The sequence below is a fragment of the Phalacrocorax carbo genome, chromosome 3, assembly GCF_963921805.1.
Source record: "Phalacrocorax carbo chromosome 3, bPhaCar2.1, whole genome shotgun sequence".
NCBI lineage: Eukaryota > Metazoa > Chordata > Aves > Suliformes > Phalacrocoracidae > Phalacrocorax > Phalacrocorax carbo.
The window spans coordinates 122,859,316-122,878,579 of NC_087515.1; the positions used below are offsets into that span (position 1 = coordinate 122,859,316).

At 47.9% G+C, this 19,264-nt stretch overlaps 2 protein-coding genes across 3 annotated transcripts; one reads left to right on the forward strand and one right to left on the reverse strand.

The window, feature by feature from the left end:
- The first annotated feature begins 1,734 nt into the window (after positions 1-1,734).
- On the forward strand, positions 1,735-18,769 carry PLA2G7 (phospholipase A2 group VII). 2 transcript variants are annotated; one of them, XM_064448173.1, is made up of 11 exons: positions 1,735-2,011; positions 9,163-9,287; positions 11,547-11,697; positions 12,328-12,421; positions 12,972-13,040; positions 13,511-13,658; positions 15,134-15,247; positions 15,535-15,626; positions 16,051-16,224; positions 16,890-17,038; positions 17,402-18,769. In XM_064448173.1, the coding sequence occupies exons 1-11, from the start codon at positions 1,750-1,752 to the stop codon at positions 17,503-17,505; spliced, it is 1,482 nt and encodes a 493-aa protein (XP_064304243.1). In that variant the 5' UTR covers positions 1,735-1,749; the 3' UTR covers positions 17,506-18,769. The 2 variants fall into 2 exon arrangements, with proteins under 2 accessions (XP_064304243.1, XP_064304244.1); XM_064448174.1 differs by lacking the exon at positions 1,735-2,011 and adding an exon at positions 8,275-8,534.
- On the reverse strand, positions 6,396-7,989 carry IMP3 (IMP U3 small nucleolar ribonucleoprotein 3). Its single transcript, XM_064448175.1, has one exon. The coding sequence runs from the start codon at positions 7,912-7,914 to the stop codon at positions 7,357-7,359; it is 558 nt and encodes a 185-aa protein (XP_064304245.1). The 5' UTR covers positions 7,915-7,989; the 3' UTR covers positions 6,396-7,356.
- Positions 18,770-19,264: the final 495 nt, after the last annotated feature.

Sequence of the window (19,264 nt, forward strand, 5' to 3'; positions counted from 1 at the left end):
ATTTCAATAATTATATCTGTGCTATGGGATATTCCCTAGCTGCATTGCTGTCAGGGAATTTAAGCAGCTTGCAAGGATCACTACAACACCCCATCATCCTGAGGATGGAAACACTGCAATATTTTTTCCAGTCTGGCCAAACCAATGGGGAGAAAACTCTTACGTTCCCATATCAACAGCTGGTCTTGAGCTAATTAGTCCAGTCACCCTCATAAACCACAAGAGTTTTAGGAATTTGCTCTAGCTTTTGCTTTGGATTTACTTCATAGGGTAATTTTTACGGACTGAAAAGAGTGATTTCCGTGTTCAGCATGTTCAAAGGACCAACACTGGAGCTTGCAGAGGCTGATGTGAGGGAAGGTTTGCCACCCTAGGGGCTATTTCCCTGCTCTCAGCTCCCATAAACATCCCAACCACATCTGAAGCCCAGGCTGGAAGGACACACCACCACCTCTACTCTGCTTTCTTGTAAGAAAAAGATGAGATACAAAGGCCAGAAGGAATCACAGTCTGCTTCAGCAGGTCCCCTGACTTTGGTGGTTGGACTGTGTAAACCAGAATGAAGAGAAAGGCCCATACAGAACTTCTACTCTGTTTGACTCCTGCACATCTGGGAATATCTGAATATATTAAAAAAATGTAATAAATTTTGAAGCTCCTCAGTGGGCCACAAAATTATCATTGGCTTTGGCATGCCTCTGTTACCTTAAGCACTCATGCACCGCCTCCTCCTCATTGCTTCTCACTGACCTTAAAGAACCTGTTCCTTTCGATTAAACAGAGGTCTTCAGAGTTGTCCTCCAAGAACTTCAGCATTAAATCTATCCTGAAAATGTTACACTCTAATGCATTCAGCCTGTCACTGAAATGACTGCTGGACAAAAGTACAGGAAAAAAATTTTGGACCTTTTCATATAACTTTCTTAGTCTTTTCCAAGGAAATTTCAACAAAATTCAAAGTTTAAAAATATAGCTTTAATTTCAAGCACTTTTGTGCTCTGCTAGCTTCAGATCATACCCACACACGTACATGCAAAGGGAGAGGGAGAGAAGCCAGTGACCCCACCCCAGGAGCTCACCAGCTCTCCAGGGAGCCAGTCCATGGGTGCAGCTTTATAAGCAATTTAGGCCAAGCCAAATTTTACCCTCCCTCCCTCCCCTGCTCCCCTTTGCTAGCCTTGGAGCTCAAATGGCTGCTTCGTCAGCTGGATCAACCTGATGATCTCTCCGAAAAATAATCTTTTATTACTGGTGCCGGTTTTAGGGTTAATTCCCTGAACTCAGTGTTATCAGGGGGGCAAAGGCTGGGGCTGTGCAAAGCGGGGATGGGTGCAGATCCACCCGGTCAGTAGCGCTTGATCCACCTTAAACTGCTCCAGAAGTTGCACCCCAAAGTGAGATCAGCTTCCCCAGGGTGTCGTTATCCCCTTCTCACAAGGCCAGGAAAAAAAAAAAATAATAATAATTTGGATTTTTACGGCGGGACCTTGAGCCCAAGGTCGTTCCCCCTCGCCCAGCTGTAAGCGTTGCCGCTCCCCCGCGGGATGCCGCAGCCGGGACGGCGGGATTTTCTCGCAGGGATCCCGGTGCTTGATCCAGCCCCGCGCCCGGCCGCGCCGCGGGGAGAGCCAGGAATTCACAGCCACGCGCAAACCAAGCCCCAGTATAAACCTGTCCCTGCCGTGCAAAGGCACAGCTCGGCGTCTGAGCGGCCGCGGGGTCCTCTGGGGCGAGCACGGCTTTTTGGGGATGGCTCCCTGCCAGAAACTCGTTTTCCAGGCCCGGGCAAAATCTCTCCCGGAAAGATTGTCTCGTCTGAAAACTAAGGCAAAGTTTGGTCCCTCCCCTTCGGGGAGAGCCCGGCAGCCGGTCTGCCTGCGGGAGAGACGTCCTCCTGCGGCAGCAGCCGCCTCTCGCCTGGCTCCGGAGGGCCGTGGGCGGCTGGAGGGTCCGTCTTGCCCCTGCGGCCAGCGGGACGGGAGCAGAGGGCGGCTGGGACGCTGCCCACCAGGTACGTGGAGCACCCGGTGCTGCTGAAGGGTGGGGGGAAAAGGGTCTGGGGAGAGCACGGGGAGGAGTAACGGTGACGCGAGGGGGATTTTAAGGAGCTGGGTAGTTTCTGCGCAGCCCCTCGCGCAGCTTGTCAGTGCTCCCGCTCCCCGGCTTCAGCCTGCTCCTCCCGAAGCCTGTCCCTAATCCCCGTGGGCTCACGGGCCTCCGCTTCCTCCCCTCCAGCCCCTTACCCAGCCCCAAATCCCCGCGCGTCCCTGTGGAGGGGTGGGATTCGCTCTGGGTAAGCTGCAGCGGGGATACGGTGGGGATGCCCCCTTCCCCGCTGCACGTACGGCCAGCATTCAGGGAAAAGGTGAAATGAGTTTTCCTGCGGGGAAAAGAAACCCCCCCTCCTGACACAGACGTGCCCAGCGTGGGGGTGGGAAGCAGCAGTCCCAGGCTGCGGCAGGGGAAACTCAGACTAAATGGAAGGGGGAAAAAAAAAATCACAGCGAGGGTGATTAAACTCTGCTTCAGTCATCCAGCACTGAGACATGCAAAACTGAGGCAGCCCCATGTGTGCCCTGCTTTTAGCAGTGGGGTTTGGACTAGGTGACCTCCAGCGGTCCTTCCCAAACTAAATTCTTCTGGGGGGCTGAGAGGGACACAGAGCAGGAGGTTTCGGGTGCTCTGCCAGCACGGCATTCATCTCCCCCAAACCCAGCACCTGCGAGGTGGGCGCCTGCGCGGGACCCTGCGCTGCTGTCAAAGCCAGTGAGGGGATAGGTGTGTTTTTAGGATGCGGTTCTCCCCGGTGTTTTAAGCCCAATGAGCTCCGATATAGGTGACAAGGCGGTGGACTGTAACATTAGTCAGATGAACACACCAGGACAGCCTGCCTGTACTTTACCCCATGACACAACCATGAGCCTCTCCAGGAGCAGCAGGTAGTGGCTCTTCAGGGTAGGAACCGAGGGCGGCAATGCCATCCGGACTTGCACTTCCCAACCCCGCTGACGTGATTTACAGCAGCCGAGAAGCTGCTGTGACTTACTGCTGAGGACATGTGGGATCCTCTAATGGGCAGCTCTAGGAGGGACTGGACATGCTCAAATCGCCATCTCTGGCTGCCGTTACTGGTTGGCCTCCCCTTTTTCTCTGCCTGCTGGAAGTGAAACGTTTTTCTTTTCAAAATCAGCTAACATTAGGGCAGAAAGGACCTTTCTGCAGTGCAGTCATGCTTGCAGAGAAGTGCGAGGGGATGTTCTGGCTGGGGGAGGTATGCTTGGATTTAGCCCTTGGATCCAGAAGCTCCACGGTTTATGGGAAAAATGAACCCAGGTGCCTCCTCCTGCTGACTCCAAAGCTGCTGCCTGCCATTTCTACCTGACGTCCCCACATCCCAAGTCCTGCTTCAGGCCCCAACCAGCGAGCAACGGGTGAGAAGAGTTGCTTCAGTGCCTAAAATGGGGCATTTAAGAGCCAGGACCAGAACTAGGGCTCTCAGGTAAATGCTGTCATAATGCTTAGGGGTGCTTTTTCTCCCAAGACTCAGTGAATGTTGAAATGTTTTGGTATCTGGGGTAGGGACCAAGGTGATCCAATGCCCTGGTGATGAGAACTGGCTCTTTGGTTCAGCCTCAGGTGGCAAATCAGGCAGGGGATGTACTTGGATTACTAGGAGCTCAGGAAGGGGACAGTGACACCTCCATCCACTGGGGAATATCTCACCAGGGAGTGCTACCGAGAGAAGCATGTGGAAGCGCCCTGAGATGTGCCTGGGAGGCCCTATCCTAACCCAGGGTACAGGAGCATCACCTGAAAGGCTGGGAATCGCCCAGCTCCACCTTTGCTTCTGTCATTCTCCACTTCCCATCTTGAGAAGGGGGATGTACCGTCCTTCCCCAGCCTCGCATGCTGTCTGTGCTTATGGTGATATGCTATCTTCAAATTACTGAGATCAGCACCACCTCTGAACTAAGCCACACCAACATGTTGGATGGATGCAGCCTTTAAAACGTACAGTATGCTTGTTTACTGGAAAAAAAAAAAGTGGCTCAGATCAGTGGAGAAATACACATTTGCATATCAGTGACAGCTTCAGCCATTTACCCTCTGCAGCACAAAAGGCGTCAGTGTGAAGAACTCTTTCCTTCAGCTCCCCCACGTTCCCCAGGCTCAGCTCCCCCGCTTTGGCAGCCTTCAAATGAAGGACAAGCCAAGGTCAGGGGGAAAAAAGAGAAAAAAAAAAAAGGGGGGGGGAACCCTAAAACCATAGGCTGCTGCCCACTACCCAAGATTTCCTGCGTGGGAACTGCTTGTCCTTTGCTCTGATGGCTCTCACACTGCCCAGATGCCCCTGCAGCCCCCTCCCTTGCTGGAGAAGCTGGCACGTTCCCAGCCCCCAGCTGCTGGGGTGGATACTCGGGGAAGCAACAGACATCAGGTTTTGTCAGGCACGGGGACAGGTCGCCCCAACACCAGCACCACCATCCTCTGTCCTCCTCACCAGTAACTTCCCACAAGCTTCATGGAGATGCTGAGCAGCCTGAGGAACAGCAAACCCACTTCAGGTGTTGGGAAGAAGCACAGCGACAGCCACAATGCTGTCCTGCCGCTCTCATGCATAAGCTCTCCCACGGCAAGCCTCTGGAACACCGGAGGGGAGGCTTTGCAGGATCTGGCCCAAAAAAAGCACAATGCTGGATCACCTCCTTGTGCCAGCTCACGCTGACCCACGGAAGCCAGCTCCCGTTTATACTGATGTGGATCCAGCCTTGGGATTTAAAAAAATCCTCCGTGTTTATCCAAGTGCCAGGAAAGGCTGTCGGAGATGCTTCCTGCGCCCTTTCAATTCCCGGCTCCAGGGCCACTGTGGGAACCGCCCAGCCACAGACGCAGCACGTCGGCTCTGGCAGACTCAAACCTACAAACTCAAGGCAAAAACCACCATTAAACACGAGGAAGCCATCATCTGTCTGATTGCATAAGCAAGCGAGAACATGGGCATGCTGCCGTCAGATGTAACTTCCATTTGCGTAGAGACAATGCTGTTTATCACACTTGAAGTGGACCCAGCTCTCCTCCAAAGGGAGTGTGGGCTCCAGCCATGAAAAATTTAGGAGCAGGACACTCATCTGAGGTCTCAGCTACAATAAAACCTGCAGGGCCAGAGACTTCCAGACTGAAGCCACACATACAGACATATCAAGACACAACCTGATGCATTTCTTAACAAGCACATAAGGGTTTGATTTCCAGTACTGCAGGAGGAGAGTGGTGGTGATGGATGATGTTGTCCCACAGCACCTGTAGGGAAATCAATTAGCTACCATAGCCATGACAGCCTACAGGTTTTTGGGCTGTTTCTCTTCTGCTGCAGGAGATGCTGAAGGTGCACAGGTGAATGATGAAAAGTTGGTTTAGGACAAAAAGAACACTGCCCTCCCCACTCCTCCCATCCACACTGGAGGTTCGAGGATTCCTCTTCTTCTGTTCCTTCGAGGGCTGGACAAACTGGGCAGAGCAGTTTAGCATCCGAGAAGTAAAATGTCCTGCGCAGGGCACGTCACTGTGCTGTTATTTAAATCCCCCCAGAAGAGTAACACACAGCGAGTGCAGTGTTTTTACCTGCACCTGACTTAGGCACCTTCTGAATTTCCCAATAATGACCTTGTTCTAGACGAAAGCTGGAAAGGTGTTTAAGAAAAATCACATTTCAGGTGTAAACTGTCTTTTCAGTTTGTATTTCTTACCATAAGCAAATTACATGCCCCAGGAAGAAGGTTTTTAAGGTGTAACACGTGATATTTTACTGAGAGAAATTCAAGTATAACAGGAGTAGTTCATAGGATAAATAAGGGTGTTTCCTACCTCATCTGTGTCATTTTCTCAGTACCTATTATGGCTTTAAAAGTTAATGCTCTGCTTAGTACATTTGGCTTATGAGACTGGCAGGAATTTTAACACTTAGTTTGAATTTTAAAAAACAGCCATAATATTTGGTGACAGTTTCTGGTCCTGATTCGGTAACCTCAAAACACCCCTCATATAAACACCCTTCCTGTTCAGGAAAGCCACACTAACACATCGAGACCCAGAGCAGTGGCTGCAGCTGAACCCCAGCCCTTTGGCCAGTCACAGCTCTGTTCCTAAACCTACTGCCAAATCCTTTCATAACCCTGGGTAAGGGGAAGGAAGCATTTCTAGCAAAATATTCTTTTAGTAATAGCCTTGTAGTTATAAAATAAAAAAAGTTGTTACACAAAAAAATTATATAAAAGAAGTTGCATAAAAGCCAAGTTCTGCAGGATGAAGAACAGGCCATACTGGAATATTTAAAAATCAGAAGAAACTCTCAGAGGAACTACATCATAAAATAGCACACACATTCCATCAGCAACTTAAAGCAACTGTTTTATTTTTGCTTTTCTGCTCTTTATTCCAAAGAGGAATAAAGCTCCCCACAGCTTCAGAAGGCCTGAGGCTCCCCTCAGGTACTGATTTTATTTCGGCTTATGTGCTAAATGCAAAAGTTCTCCCCAGATTTGCACTTATGGTTAGGACAGCTTTCGCTCCAACACCTCCCCACTTGGATCCTGCTCTGAAAATTATGCCTAATTGTCAGCCGGAGCCCCACACGGCAAAGATACCAAACTCAGCGTATCAAACTTCCCTTTACGACTTCGCATGAAAATAAAGTTGGCTTTTTTTAAATTCCGTTTTTGGACAAAACTTTTACAGTTCCAGAAATGCAGTACTTGGCCTCCTTGTTTACTGCTGAGCCCAAACAACCTCCACGTTTCCGCCACATACATGTTCTTCAGTGTCAAGAGAAACCCCTTCCAGAAGCAGCTCCTCCGGTTACTGCGTGGCCATCAGCTGAAGGAGGAACGGGCAGCGCAATCTCTTAGAAAAGCAGCAGTGAAGCTCCCAAACAGTCCTAAAACAGGCTCGGCCTGGTTTAAAACCCCTTCCTGCAGCTGTTGTTAGCAGCCAAGCACTTAAACCCGACTGCGTCCTCTCCCTGCGATCAGGCGGAGACCTTTCAAAGCACTCTGGCTCTATGGGATGTGAGTACGATGGAGGTGGGCTATCGGGTGCTTCCTCAGAGCGATGGATGTGGAAGGGACGTTTCTCCGTGGGGAGATGCACGGAGCCGTTGGCTGCGGAGGGCAGCCAGGAGCAGAGCAATACGTTACTAGAAGTGAGTACGTTTCCTCCTTGCTCCCCTTCCAGGTGTGTTTGTGGGGGTAAGTATCAGACGGCGGCAGCGCTGTGGTTCTGCCGGTGCGCGTTTATTGCCACGCGTGTCCCGAGGGCCGAGCGGGAGCGGGCGGCGGAGGCCGGGCAGGCCGCGCGTCCCTAGGCGGCCAGGTCGAAGTCGTCGCGCTCCTGGTTGTAGTCGAGCACTTTCTGTCGGAGGCGAGAGGCGTCCACCCAGGTGATGAAGTCCTCCATGGCGCGGGGGATGAGGAGAGCGGGGTCGGTCACCACCTCGGGCCCCACGCGGACGTGTCCCTGTTCCACGAAGGTGACGGCGTGGCGCATGTTCTGCGCCATCCGCAGCTTCAACAGCAGGCAGGGCAGGCGGCGCCGGCAGAAGGCGGCGGCCGAGAGGCTCTCGCAGACGGCCAGCGACCGCCGGCAGCTCACCAGCCCCAGCCCGTACAGCTTCTCCAGCAGCGCGGCGGCGCAGCGGGCGCGGAAGGCGGCGCTGGCCGGGCCCAGGTCGCGGAGGCGGCGGGCTAAGGCGCGGACGGTGCGGGCCAGCGCCTTGTACTGCACGTAGTCCTCCCGCCGACCCAGCCGGTAACGCCGCAGCGCCTTCACCTCGGCCAGGTTCCCCGCCGCCGCCTCCCAGCTCACCAGCTCCAGCCGCCGCAGCAGCTTTTGCTCGTGGTACTTCAGCTTCCGCACCATTTTGGAAGAGGAGGGGGATACACGCGGCTCCGGCCTGCCGGCAACGACGGCCCTTTCCGGGGAGGAGCGAGCCCGCTCCGGCCCGCCCCGCCGCTTCCCCGGCTGAGGGAGGCGGGGGGGAGGCGGTCCCGGCCGGCTGAGGGAGGCGGGGAGGGAGGCGGTCCCGGCCGGCTGAGGGAGGCAGGGAGGGAGGCGGTCCCGGCCGGCTGAGGGAGGCGGGGGGGGAGGCGGTCCCGGCCGGCTGAGGGAGGCAGGGAGGGAGGCGGTCCCGGCCGGCTGAGGGAGGCGGGGGGGAGGCGGTCCCGGCCGGCTGAGGGGAGGAGGCAGTACCCGCCCGGGTGCGGCTCCCCCCGCCGCCTGCCCCCGGAGCCTGCCCATCGTGCCTGGGCGGCTGCGGCAGGAGCCGACCCGCCGAGCTTCTCCTGCTGTTTTTGGGATGGCGCCGGGTCTCTTCCAGGCTGTGCCGCGAGGGGAAAACACGGCAGATCAAACCCAGGGCGGCCGCCGGAGCGAGGGGCTGGGGGTGCTGCTGACGCCCGCTGCCTAGGCTGGGATGCGGCTGCTGCCCCCGGCGCTGCGCTGGTCCCCCGGGCGAGCCTGCCTCCGAGGTGTGCCCCCAGGTACGGCTGACCTTCCCAACACCCCCTCCTGCACGGGCAGCCCTGCCTTTTCTCCCCAGGGATCAAATCCGGGCGTTGTCATTCCTCTTGGAAAAATGGCTGCAGCCTTGGCTTCCCTCCGTGACATCCTTCTCCCCTGGATGCGTAGGCCGGGTTTGTTTACCGAGGAGCCGCAAAAACTTCCCTCTCCGCCGTGTCTGCGAGGAGGAGCGGCCCTAGGTCGTTGCCTGGCGGGGAGGGAACTGCCTTCGCATCCGAAACTCGCCGCTCTTGTGCTTCCCTGCTTGGGCCCAAGAAGCGAGACTGCTGCTGCTCTGCACCGCAGCACCTCGACCTCCCCGGTGCCACCTCGGCATCCCCGGGCTAACGTTTCCTCCCTCCCCTTCTGCACGGTGTTACCTGATCCTTGGGATTCAGGATACTCTGCTCCAAGGAAATCCCCCAATAGAGCAGGTCAGGTTGGTGACTCGGGATTTCAGATCTCTGATTCTCTTAGGCAGATTCTTGTATCAGCTCAACCTTGAATTTCCTACTTCTGGATCGTCAACATGCTGAATTTTTTTCTGGGTAGGTGATCTGGTCACACAGGCCATGGTAGCCCCTTGATTTGCTTTGTGTTTTTCCCCAGGTTTGTGGGTGAAGGCACCAATGGAAATGGGGAGCAGCAGCACTGAGAAGTTTTATAGGATCCCCAAAGGAAAGGGGCCACACTCAGTTGGATGTACAGACCTGATGACAGAAAATGCAGTTGAGGTAAAGTTCTGGGTTCTCCCTCCTTTAGATTTAAGCCACAATGTTAGTGAAACGATTTGCTGTAGTTTTACAGATGAATCAAACAGAAAGTCTTGTCTGTGTGCAGGGGTGCTCCGTGGCTGACACTCACAGCTGGGCTTTCTCTCCCCTCTGTTCCAATGTAGGATGTGTGCTGGGCACAATGTGTACTGGGCACAATTCAGGAGATATCAGGTGTCTCTAGGAATTGGTTCAATTTACCAGATGGATGTAACCTGCAAGTCTTCCCCATGGCTCCTTCCTCCTAATATCCTTACCTTCCTGATTGCACTCCGCAAGATACTGCAGAGAGACTGTGTCCTTCTGGGACCCCCGGGGTTCCTGCCACCCACCCACCGCTCCCTTCTGCGTTGGGCTCCTGGGGGGACTCCACACGCAGTCTCCGTGACAGTAGCTGTTCTCATCACAAAGATCCTGATGGGATTTGGCAGGGTTGGGTGATGAGGGTATGTCATGTTTCAGCTGCAGCGTTAAAGCATGAGATGTCTTCTCAAAATTTTATCTATCTGAAAAAAAACAGGATGTCATTTCTGCAAGTGGTTAGTTCAGATAGAAGCCACGATAAGAAGATGGGGACAGTAAATAGCCAGATAATGAGCTCTTTTATGGGTTTCCATTTCAATCCTCTTTTTAATTTTCCTGTGGGAATACACCTGCATTTACAGGGTGGTTTTAGTCCTCAGACTAGCCATGTTCATAGTGGTTATTTGTATGTTTTCCTTTACTGAGCTTACTTGTTTTAGCGCAAAGAAGCGATTAGTTTCTCTTTGCAATCAGCCCACGTGTTTTTCTTAGATAAGCAATCTGTATAATTACAGTTGTCTCAGTCATAGACAATGAACCCGTTTCCCCTTCTGTTAAGCAGTTAGTCACCTGGGGAAGTTCACTGGGTCTGTTCTGGGATCAAATTAATACCACTTCCAGCATGGATGAAGTTTGATTTCTCCCTTAAAAGCCTTTGTGTCAAAGGTTGATTTAAATTTGATGAATAAATAGAAACAAACTTCATTAAACAAGCTTTTTGTATGAAACCGATAAATTAATGTTCAAGAAACTAGACTTTATTCCAAAGTTATTCTTCTTGGTCCCGGACTTAACTTGTTAAAACAAAAGTTAAGCTGGAGCAAGGCAGTGAATTTGAATAGTATGTCGCAAATGCCCTTGGAAACCAGGAAGTAAGAATGCAAATTATACACTGTTCATCTGCCGGGAGGTCTGCTTTAAGATGTGCCACTGGTACACTGCTGCTCTCTGTGTAGGGAAAATACTGGCAAGGGGAGCATGGAGGGTCCACGTGAATGTGGAAAGCTTGGGTGGTTTCCTCGAAGACCTGGAGTACAGAGAGTAGAAGAAGATTCAAAATGGTGGTGAGAAATGGAGGCAGATAAAACACAGGTTGACAAAATTGTGTTTAGAAAGAGGGGCCACTACAGACTGGTAAGCATCGTGATGACAAGGGAGAACACTATATTGCAGTCCTTCGCTGTGTAGCTGCCCAAGAGCTTTACTGACAGCCTTTTGCTCAGGTTAGCCAGGAACGCTATAGCCGTGCTGAGACCATGTCCCTGACTCTACCTGCATCTCCACTGCCGGACCGCACCTCCAGAAACTAGTCTTAGGGTACAATTTGTCTTGCTAACCCTGTGGAAAAATATACTTCTAGGAGGGTCCTATTTTCCTCCCAGTTTAGCAAGCTGAAATGGGTCAGTAACAGATCCATGAGGCTCACTGGTGCAAAGCAAGCAATGACAGCTCCCTGCTGGAAGGGTGAAGGGCACACAATCACCCCTGTTAAATGCATCAAACTGCACCTTCGTGCCATTCCTTGAAGGGAGGCATAGTGAGGAAGACAGAAGAAAATATCCAGCAAGATCCAGAAATGAATAGAGCAAATAGGTAGTGAGTGTTTGTAATGATTAACTTAATTAAATGGAGCATTTTTAATTAGCCATAGGCTAACCTCGAGAACACAATGCGTACCTCTACCTGGATGCCAACTGCCCCGCTACCTCAAATTCATCGCAGGGACAAAACGATGGTGGCGTAGGATTGGCATCAGAGCCCATATAGGATAACAATTTTCTCGTGAGATTCCCTTAATTCTCTTGAGCTGTCGTTTTTGCATCTGAAGACCTTCACATAAATGTTTTTATCTTCCTTTTTCTCTGCCACATATAAATAAATATCAATCTTCCTTTTTTCTTTTTCCCCTAATCCCAGGGAAGCTTCTTGCGCCTCTATTATCCATCATGTGATGCCACAGATAACGAAGAGGCACCGTGGATTCCAGACAAAGAGTACTATCAGGGCCTCTCTGACTTCCTTAATATGTACCGAGTTGTAGGAGAAAGGCTCTTCCAGTACTATGTTGGTAAGGCTGGTTTTGGTTTTATTCCTTAACAAGTGCAAGGGCATGAGCTCTGTATGCAAGTTGTTGCCTCACTGCTCCGTGAGCAGTGTGTTGTTGCTGCAGGACTGAAAAGCAATTTCTCCTGAGGAAGTGTGTGTGTTTAGGAAGGGTTTGTGTAGCGATGCTCACTGCTGACTGTGACCCAGTTCTCGGGCAGACCCGCAGTCCCTGACTGCTATGAGTAGGAGTGTCTGGGCAATTTGCTCTAGGAAGACCTTAAGTAAGCTGCACCTACGTGTCAGGATTTAAATCCCACAAGGAAATGTGTAAATACACAAAGGTCAGACAGGTACTTAGGTCTGAATACCAACAAGGCTTAAATGCCTGACTATTCTTGAAAATCTGTTCTTGTAGGGTTTAAGGCAGGAGGTGGAAAGAGGAGAAGGAAAGTATCTTCTGCCAATATTTCTGCATATGTTTTCAGAATCAGGTCCTTATTTGTCTAATGCAGTTTAAGGATGAGATTTGGTACCTTATCTTCAGATGACCACTCTGAAATCAGTAGTCACCAGACTCTTGGGATTTCTCCCACAAGAACAAATGCTTTCTCTCATTTCAGTAATAATGACATATGCTTTGATTTTTATCTAGGTTCAGTGACCTGTCCTGCAAAGTCAAATGCTGCTTTTAAGCTGGGAGAAAAATACCCTTTCCTCATTTTTTCCCATGGACTTGGAGCTTTTCGGTAATTCTGCAGTTTTTTGACAAACTATCTTTGTTGTCTGTGGAGACAGCAGTCTCCAAGGATGGTTCTGAACAGATTTTCAGCAGGGGGGTGAGATTCCCGTGGAGTTGAAACAGATTTGAAGAACAGGCTGCTGTGTATCGGTAGGCCTCCACTAAAATCAACAGCAGTAGATCAAGGCAGGGTTGATGTATTTGTGTTTTCCCTTGGTATTTTAGGGGGTGAGGGTATTTACCAATCCATAAGTATGTTGTAAAGATTAGCTAGTTGATTTTTGGATGGCTCTTTGAAGATGCAAAGTCTCATATGTGCTACTTTTTAAAAAACATTAGCATTTTTCCTTCTGAAGAGATAGTAAAACAGTAACAAGGTTTTGCAAACAGGCTTTGGTGACTGGTATACAAAACCCTGCTCTACTGGCTAGCAAATTTGAACAGAAGAAATACTGAATGGGGCTAGCACATATGGAGCGCAGCCAACATTTAAAGAGCAGTGTAATTGAAACAGTTATGTATGCACGTGTCTCACCAGAGTGTGGTTTTGATTGCAGGACGATCTATTCTGCTATTTGCATAGAGATGGCTTCCCAAGGCTTTATAGTGGCTGCTGTGGAGCACAGGTGCGTATGCTGGATGTTTTTGAGTTCTGATGGAAAGACATTTTCTCACATTGAATAGAATGTTATTTATTGTAAAGAACTTAATTTTTTTTTAGAAAGGAAAACTAACATATCTTCTTCAGCTCTGCCTACACCCCTTGTTCCTCTAGCTCAATTCTTATCTAAGCAAATTCCATTTGCTTAGATAAGACCTTGAATGAAAGGTCATAGGGTAGATATCATTGGTTAGTCTTCAGGCATGCTGTTTTTCTCTCTCTTATTGTTAGAACCTGGAGAATATAAAGGAGGTGAGAGTTTTGGTGGGGCTATTGCATTATTTAAAAAGTCTGTCTACACTCAGTTGTGATTGCAGCAGCATTGGTTGGTAGCTTTATCTCTTGAGATAAGTGAAATCTAAAACTTCTACTGACTTCATAATCTCAAACCAGATGGAATACATTCCCAGCAATAACCTTTTGTTGATATTACAGAGATGAATCTGCTTCAGCAACATATTACTGTAAAAAAAAGCCAGTTTCTGAACCACAGGAAGAGTCTACATCAAACATGGAGAAGGAGTGGATCTATTACAGGAAACTAAAAACTGGAGAAGAGGAGCGTAGTTTGCGCCATAAGCAGGTACTCATCCTAGGTCTGGGCTCTAGGAAGAGAGGCATGAGTGGCGTGTTTAGGATGAACTAGGAGGCTCCTTCCCTTTGGCCACATCTGCAGTCTTCTGCCATGACTCAGGGGATATATAAAAACACATCAAGTCCTATGTTCCTGAAGATGGGAGAACCAACAGCAGCTTTCTTCAGAGCATAAACTACTTCCTTAACAAAGCTTTCTCATAAAGTCACACTCTTGAGTCAGCTGTTTCTCCTCTGGTTCCACTCAACTTTCTGTTTCTTCTCTGTGTCTTCCCACTTTTGCTGCCCAGCCCAGTCTTCAAGTGACACAGAGTTGAATTCAAATGTTTGTGTAGCCTTAGGCTTGCCTCAGCTTCTGTTCCGTGTTGGATAGCAAGATGAATCATGGCTGCTCTAAGGGGGTTGTTTGCTTCGTCATCTTCAACACACGCCAGTGTGGTTTATAGCAATGTAAACAATGCAGACTTCCTGATTATACGCAGCATCCATGCTAGATATGATATGGCCATACTGACGACTTCCTCCAAGCATGGACTTGACCTTTAAAGTATGGGAATGTCTTCTTCCAGCTAATGCAAATTCAGTCAGGGTGGCGTTTCTCTTTATCTCCCTGGGCCATACAGACAGCAGTACACACATCATTTCCTGTGTGCATACAACATCCTACTTAGGAGTCTAAATATGTAATGTCTGAGCTTGCAAATAACCTCCAGAAGCCATTGCCTGCAGATTTCACTAGTAGAGAAGTTGGGAGATAGAGATTTATTTGAAATTCAGTGATGAACAGGCATCTTGCTGGCTGCCTACAGACTGTGGCTCCCAGGGATGCTGCTGGTCTTTGGTTCTTTTTGAAGCTTTTCTTTTACTGACATGTCAAAGTCAAAACCACTTCTTATACTGAACAATAGAAGCCTTTATTTGCAACAGCTTCACTACACTTTTCAAAAACGTGTATATATATAAAACGAGACGGGGGTCCTTGGCCGTTTCTCATTTTGAGTTTATCCAGTGTAAAGACAACTTCAAAGCTGTTGTGCAGATGGGCAAGTCATGTAACGGCATCTGCTCATGAAAGCGATCATGAGGAGCAGCAAGTCAGTCTTCCTTGTAGTTGTGTAACTTAAGCATTTGCACATCCCAACAACCCCTCCTCTGACTAGTGACAGGACAAAGGAGTTGAAGGTCTTTGGTGCATGTTATAGGGATAAATTCCTCCATGTGCAGAGGATCTATGTGAGAGTTTCAACTCTCTGGACCTCCAAAAGTCAGTTTTGTTGTTGGTCAGACCTCATCAGAGTTCTGTTTTACAGATCCATTCTGCAGTTCAGAATAGTTTTTACCGTACCAGACACTTTGGGGGGAAAAAAAAAAATGGACTAAGTCTTGCGTCCAAAGGGCTGGCAAGCCTAGCACTTGTCTGATAATGCCTTCCACTGCTCTGCCCCAACTTCTCTTTCTCCCCAGGTGCAGCAAAGAGCACAGGAGTGTATCAAAGCTCTCAACCTCATTCTTAAAATCAATTCAGGAGAGGAAGTAACAAATGTATTAAACTCAAGCTTTGACTGGAATAGCCTAAAGGTGAGTGAAAGGCAGTGACTGCATTTTGTTAAACACCTAATAATGCTCTGGTTTCCCTCTTCCATTTCTAAACTGGTTCCTGTAAACTATTCTGAAGATCACACCATAGATCTGTGAACATATTCTCAGGTCAACCCAAGCTGGATAGATAGTAATGGAGCTGCAATGATGCTTTCCCCACTTCAGTGGGGATTCAGGATCTATTGCCTAAAAAATTATTCCCTTTTTTTAAAAAAAAAAACATTTGGGAAAGAAAGTCTCTTACAGCACCTGGATTTTTTTGACAGGATTCTGTTGATACTAGCAGAATAGCTGTGATGGGACACTCTTTTGGTGGTGCTACAGTTATTGAGAGTCTCAGCAAAGAAATAAGATTCAGGTAAGTATGCAAAACAAGGCAAGAGACATTTGGCACTTAAGAGGTCTGGAGCAGGGGACCTTACCTAAAATCCCCCAACTACTAATTTGCTCTTGAAGAAAAGTTTTGTTTGGCAGTGTCTTGTTCGCTCAAGTCATGCTTCTTTCTGTGGGGATGTGGTGGAATATAATAGCTGCATCATGTTATATCATGACCCTGCAGAAGCTCCTGTGCCCAGCTGCGCCTGGCAGTGGAGATCAACAAATGCAATAATGGATTAATTCTCTTCCCCAGAGTATAAATAATTTTGAAACAAAATGATTCATTAACCTGTTTAATATCATAGAGAGTTTCTCTTTCCCATGTCTCCTGCAAATCAAAGCATGCTGAGAACTTCCATACAAAGCTTTCTGCTTCTGTGACCGTCTCCAGTTGCTTTTGACAGGTGTGGCATTGCCCTTGATGCATGGATGCTTCCAGTAGGTGATGACATTTATCAAAACAACGTCCAGCAACCGCTGCTTTTTATCAACTCTGAAAAATTCCAGTGGGCTGATAATATCTTAAAGATGAAGAAGCTCGGCTCCAATGACGCAAACAAGAAAATGATCACTATCAAGTAAGTGTCCAGGATCCATCATTTCTGTGGTTGAGGATGAAGCTTTACTCTTGTTGGAGCTGTTCAAGTTACATGTAACTGCAGAAGGACAGACAGTCGCTACTTCCTCATGGCCCAGGTTTTCATTGCATGTTTAAATTAGACAGCACTACGTCCCTCACAGCGGAGGGAGAGACCTCTCTCAAAGCAGACAGTAACCCTAGGCTTAAGATACTCCAAGGTGCGCGCTCCTGCTTCGGGGCACAAGTTTTGCCCTGGGCCTCATGCATCATCTGTGTTTGAGCACTTTAAATAGCCTTCTGTGTGCAGTTACACACTCACCTAGTGAAAGCCCTGCGTAGAGGGGAGTGCGTGGCTCTATAATCCACCTTAGACTCAGAGCAGAGAGACAGCCTGATCCTGAAGTTTTGCCAAGCCTACTCTTTATGCCGTTGCAATGATAGAGAATTACAGTAAGCATGTACAGAACTTCCTCCCTTCTGTGGTTAGGACAGAATTTACTGCTAATCGTGCATGCTCGTGAGATTAACCTGTTTTATCATCTTCTGCTAAAAAAGACAGCCTAAGATGTGTGACTGTCTTTGAATAAGTCTGTGCAATCCATGGTATCTTCTCATCAGCTGACTGCATCCTTATAAGCCTGTTGATCATCGTTCTCTTTGCAGGGGGTCAGTACATCAGAGCTTTCCTGACTTTACCTTTGTAAGCGGAGACATCATTGGAAGATTTTTCAAATTAAAAGGAGAAATAGATCCAAACGAAGCTATTGATATAAGCAATCATGCTTCATTAGCCTTCCTGCAGAAACATTTGAGTAAGTATCTGTTTACATCAAAGTATGAAGTTTCATACTTAATTCCTGCTAAGCTTTTTATATAACCCTTCTGTTTAGAATAAGATTGAAAGTGTGTCAGAGAAGTTCAAGTAGAAAAAACAGCAGCCAGAATCTCTTTCTAGAGGTTTGTTAATTCTTTTGTAATCTTAAGCGATTCAGAGGAAGAACGTTGCAGTTCTAATACATAAAAGCCTGGGGTGTCATTTTTCCCTCCTTAAAATATACCTGCCATACTTTGCCATTTGCTTCATCTTTCCTATCACTTACTTTTTCAGTGTAGCTGTACTAAAAGCTGACTACGTAACTCATTACCACATGGGTTTTCTTTCCCTCATTTTATAGGTCTTAAGAAAGATTTCGATAAGTGGGATTCTCTTGTGGATGGCATAGGACCCAATGTTATTCCTGGTACCAATATTGACCTATCTCCAGCTGAACCTGAGTAAGGAACACAAAGAAGTACTGAAAATGCCATGGACACAAGGACAGTAATGTTGGCCAGACATGGCTCAGATGTGATAGCGCTGGCTACCTACACAGCTTTTGGGGTGTGGAACAGAAGAAAACAAAAGGCATTAGGTTACATTATTGTGAAAATGTAGAGAGGTTTTAGTTCAAATGAGTTAGTGTGATTCTCTGAAATACTGCAACAGGGTAACTTCTGCTTTATAGGCAGCTGGGGAAAAAAAAAAAAACCAAACAGAAAAAAACCCCACTCAATGGTAATCTAAACCCTCTTTCTGGTTTTGACTAGAAGCGAGTTTGCAGAGAGAGATTAAGCTCCAAGGAATTCAACTGAATTTCTACTTACCAGGCTTTAAGTCAGTTTGCATCCAGCAAGCCTTTTTCTGTAATGTAAGGAAAAAAAAATTCTTTGTTATTAAATACTTAGTATTTCAGCTGTGCTCTGACAACAGTTAAGAGTTAAAACAGGTTTTTGCTCCTTCTAGTCAGAGGTGCCAGTGGAAGGAGGTTTTCAAAACTGTCTTATTAAAATAAGAGTCTCAGTAAAAACTACAGGAAATAGTTGACGCTAACAGCAGAGAAAGGGGTTTGTTCAGGCACAGGACTTCTCATATGAACTTAATCCACTTACATTTAAGATCTGTGTTTACTGCCATACATAGAGGATGTTTCCATTCCAAGAGCTGCTGAAACGGTCACTCTTGTAGCAACTGTAATTCCCCACAGGCAAAGCTCTAAGCAGCGCCTCTCTTGTTAATCCCTGTATTACAGCTATCACTCAGTCATACTGTTGTAGGTGAAGTTACAGAAGAGATGTCACTTCTACCACTCTCTTTAAATATTAGTATGTAAGCATTTCTTGATCATCTTGATGCCTCTCATGGTTGTAATACTCTCCAGACACTTGTCTTTGTCCAGGTACTAGCATTGCTGTCGGTATCTGTCAGTAGAAGCAGCTGACCATGTGGTTGGCTAAAGGCAGCTCTGGTTTTTAGAGCAAAACTCTTTGAAGCTGCCCCATGGAAGGGTGACTTCTAAATGAACAAGCCTCACAAAAGGGGGACTACTTCTAACTGTAGCCTGTTTGTTTCAAAATCAGGTTACAGACAAAACAACTGAAGCAAGCAGAACAAGCAAAGTAGTTAACAGTGTAATTAAATATTTATATAATCTGTGATCTTACCATGAGATTGCAACAACATCAGACTTGTTTTTCAGAATTTAATTAAATTCCCCCCAGCCTACCATCATGTATTGTCTCTATTAAGGGAATCAACATGCAAGTGTCTGTTAACGCAGTGAGCACTAACACTTGAGATCTACAGTCATACTCAGCCAGACTATTACATTGTCAGAGATCTTGGGTTCCTAAAACATTATGGCAGCATGAAAAATCCATAGCCTCTGAAGAGGAGGAAGAACCTACACTGTACAGGAGCATGGAACAGGACTGGAAAATAGAAACCCTTTCTGAACACATGAGGTGGAAAGTAAAAGGTGAGATAAGCTGCAGCTGTTATAAGGAGAAGTCCTTACTGTACTGTACACCTGCAGCAGCAAAACCATTCTGCTAGGTCTGCTTCATATTTATAGGAAAAGCTTCATCTTTCATTAGTGCAATTAAGGCCATCTCATAAGTGCAAGTTCTGTCTTGTACACGACTGGGTGATGTTTCAAAGCATTCACCATACCTCACAGTACTCTAGAGAGCTGTTTAGGGTAACTGCAAAATGTGCATAG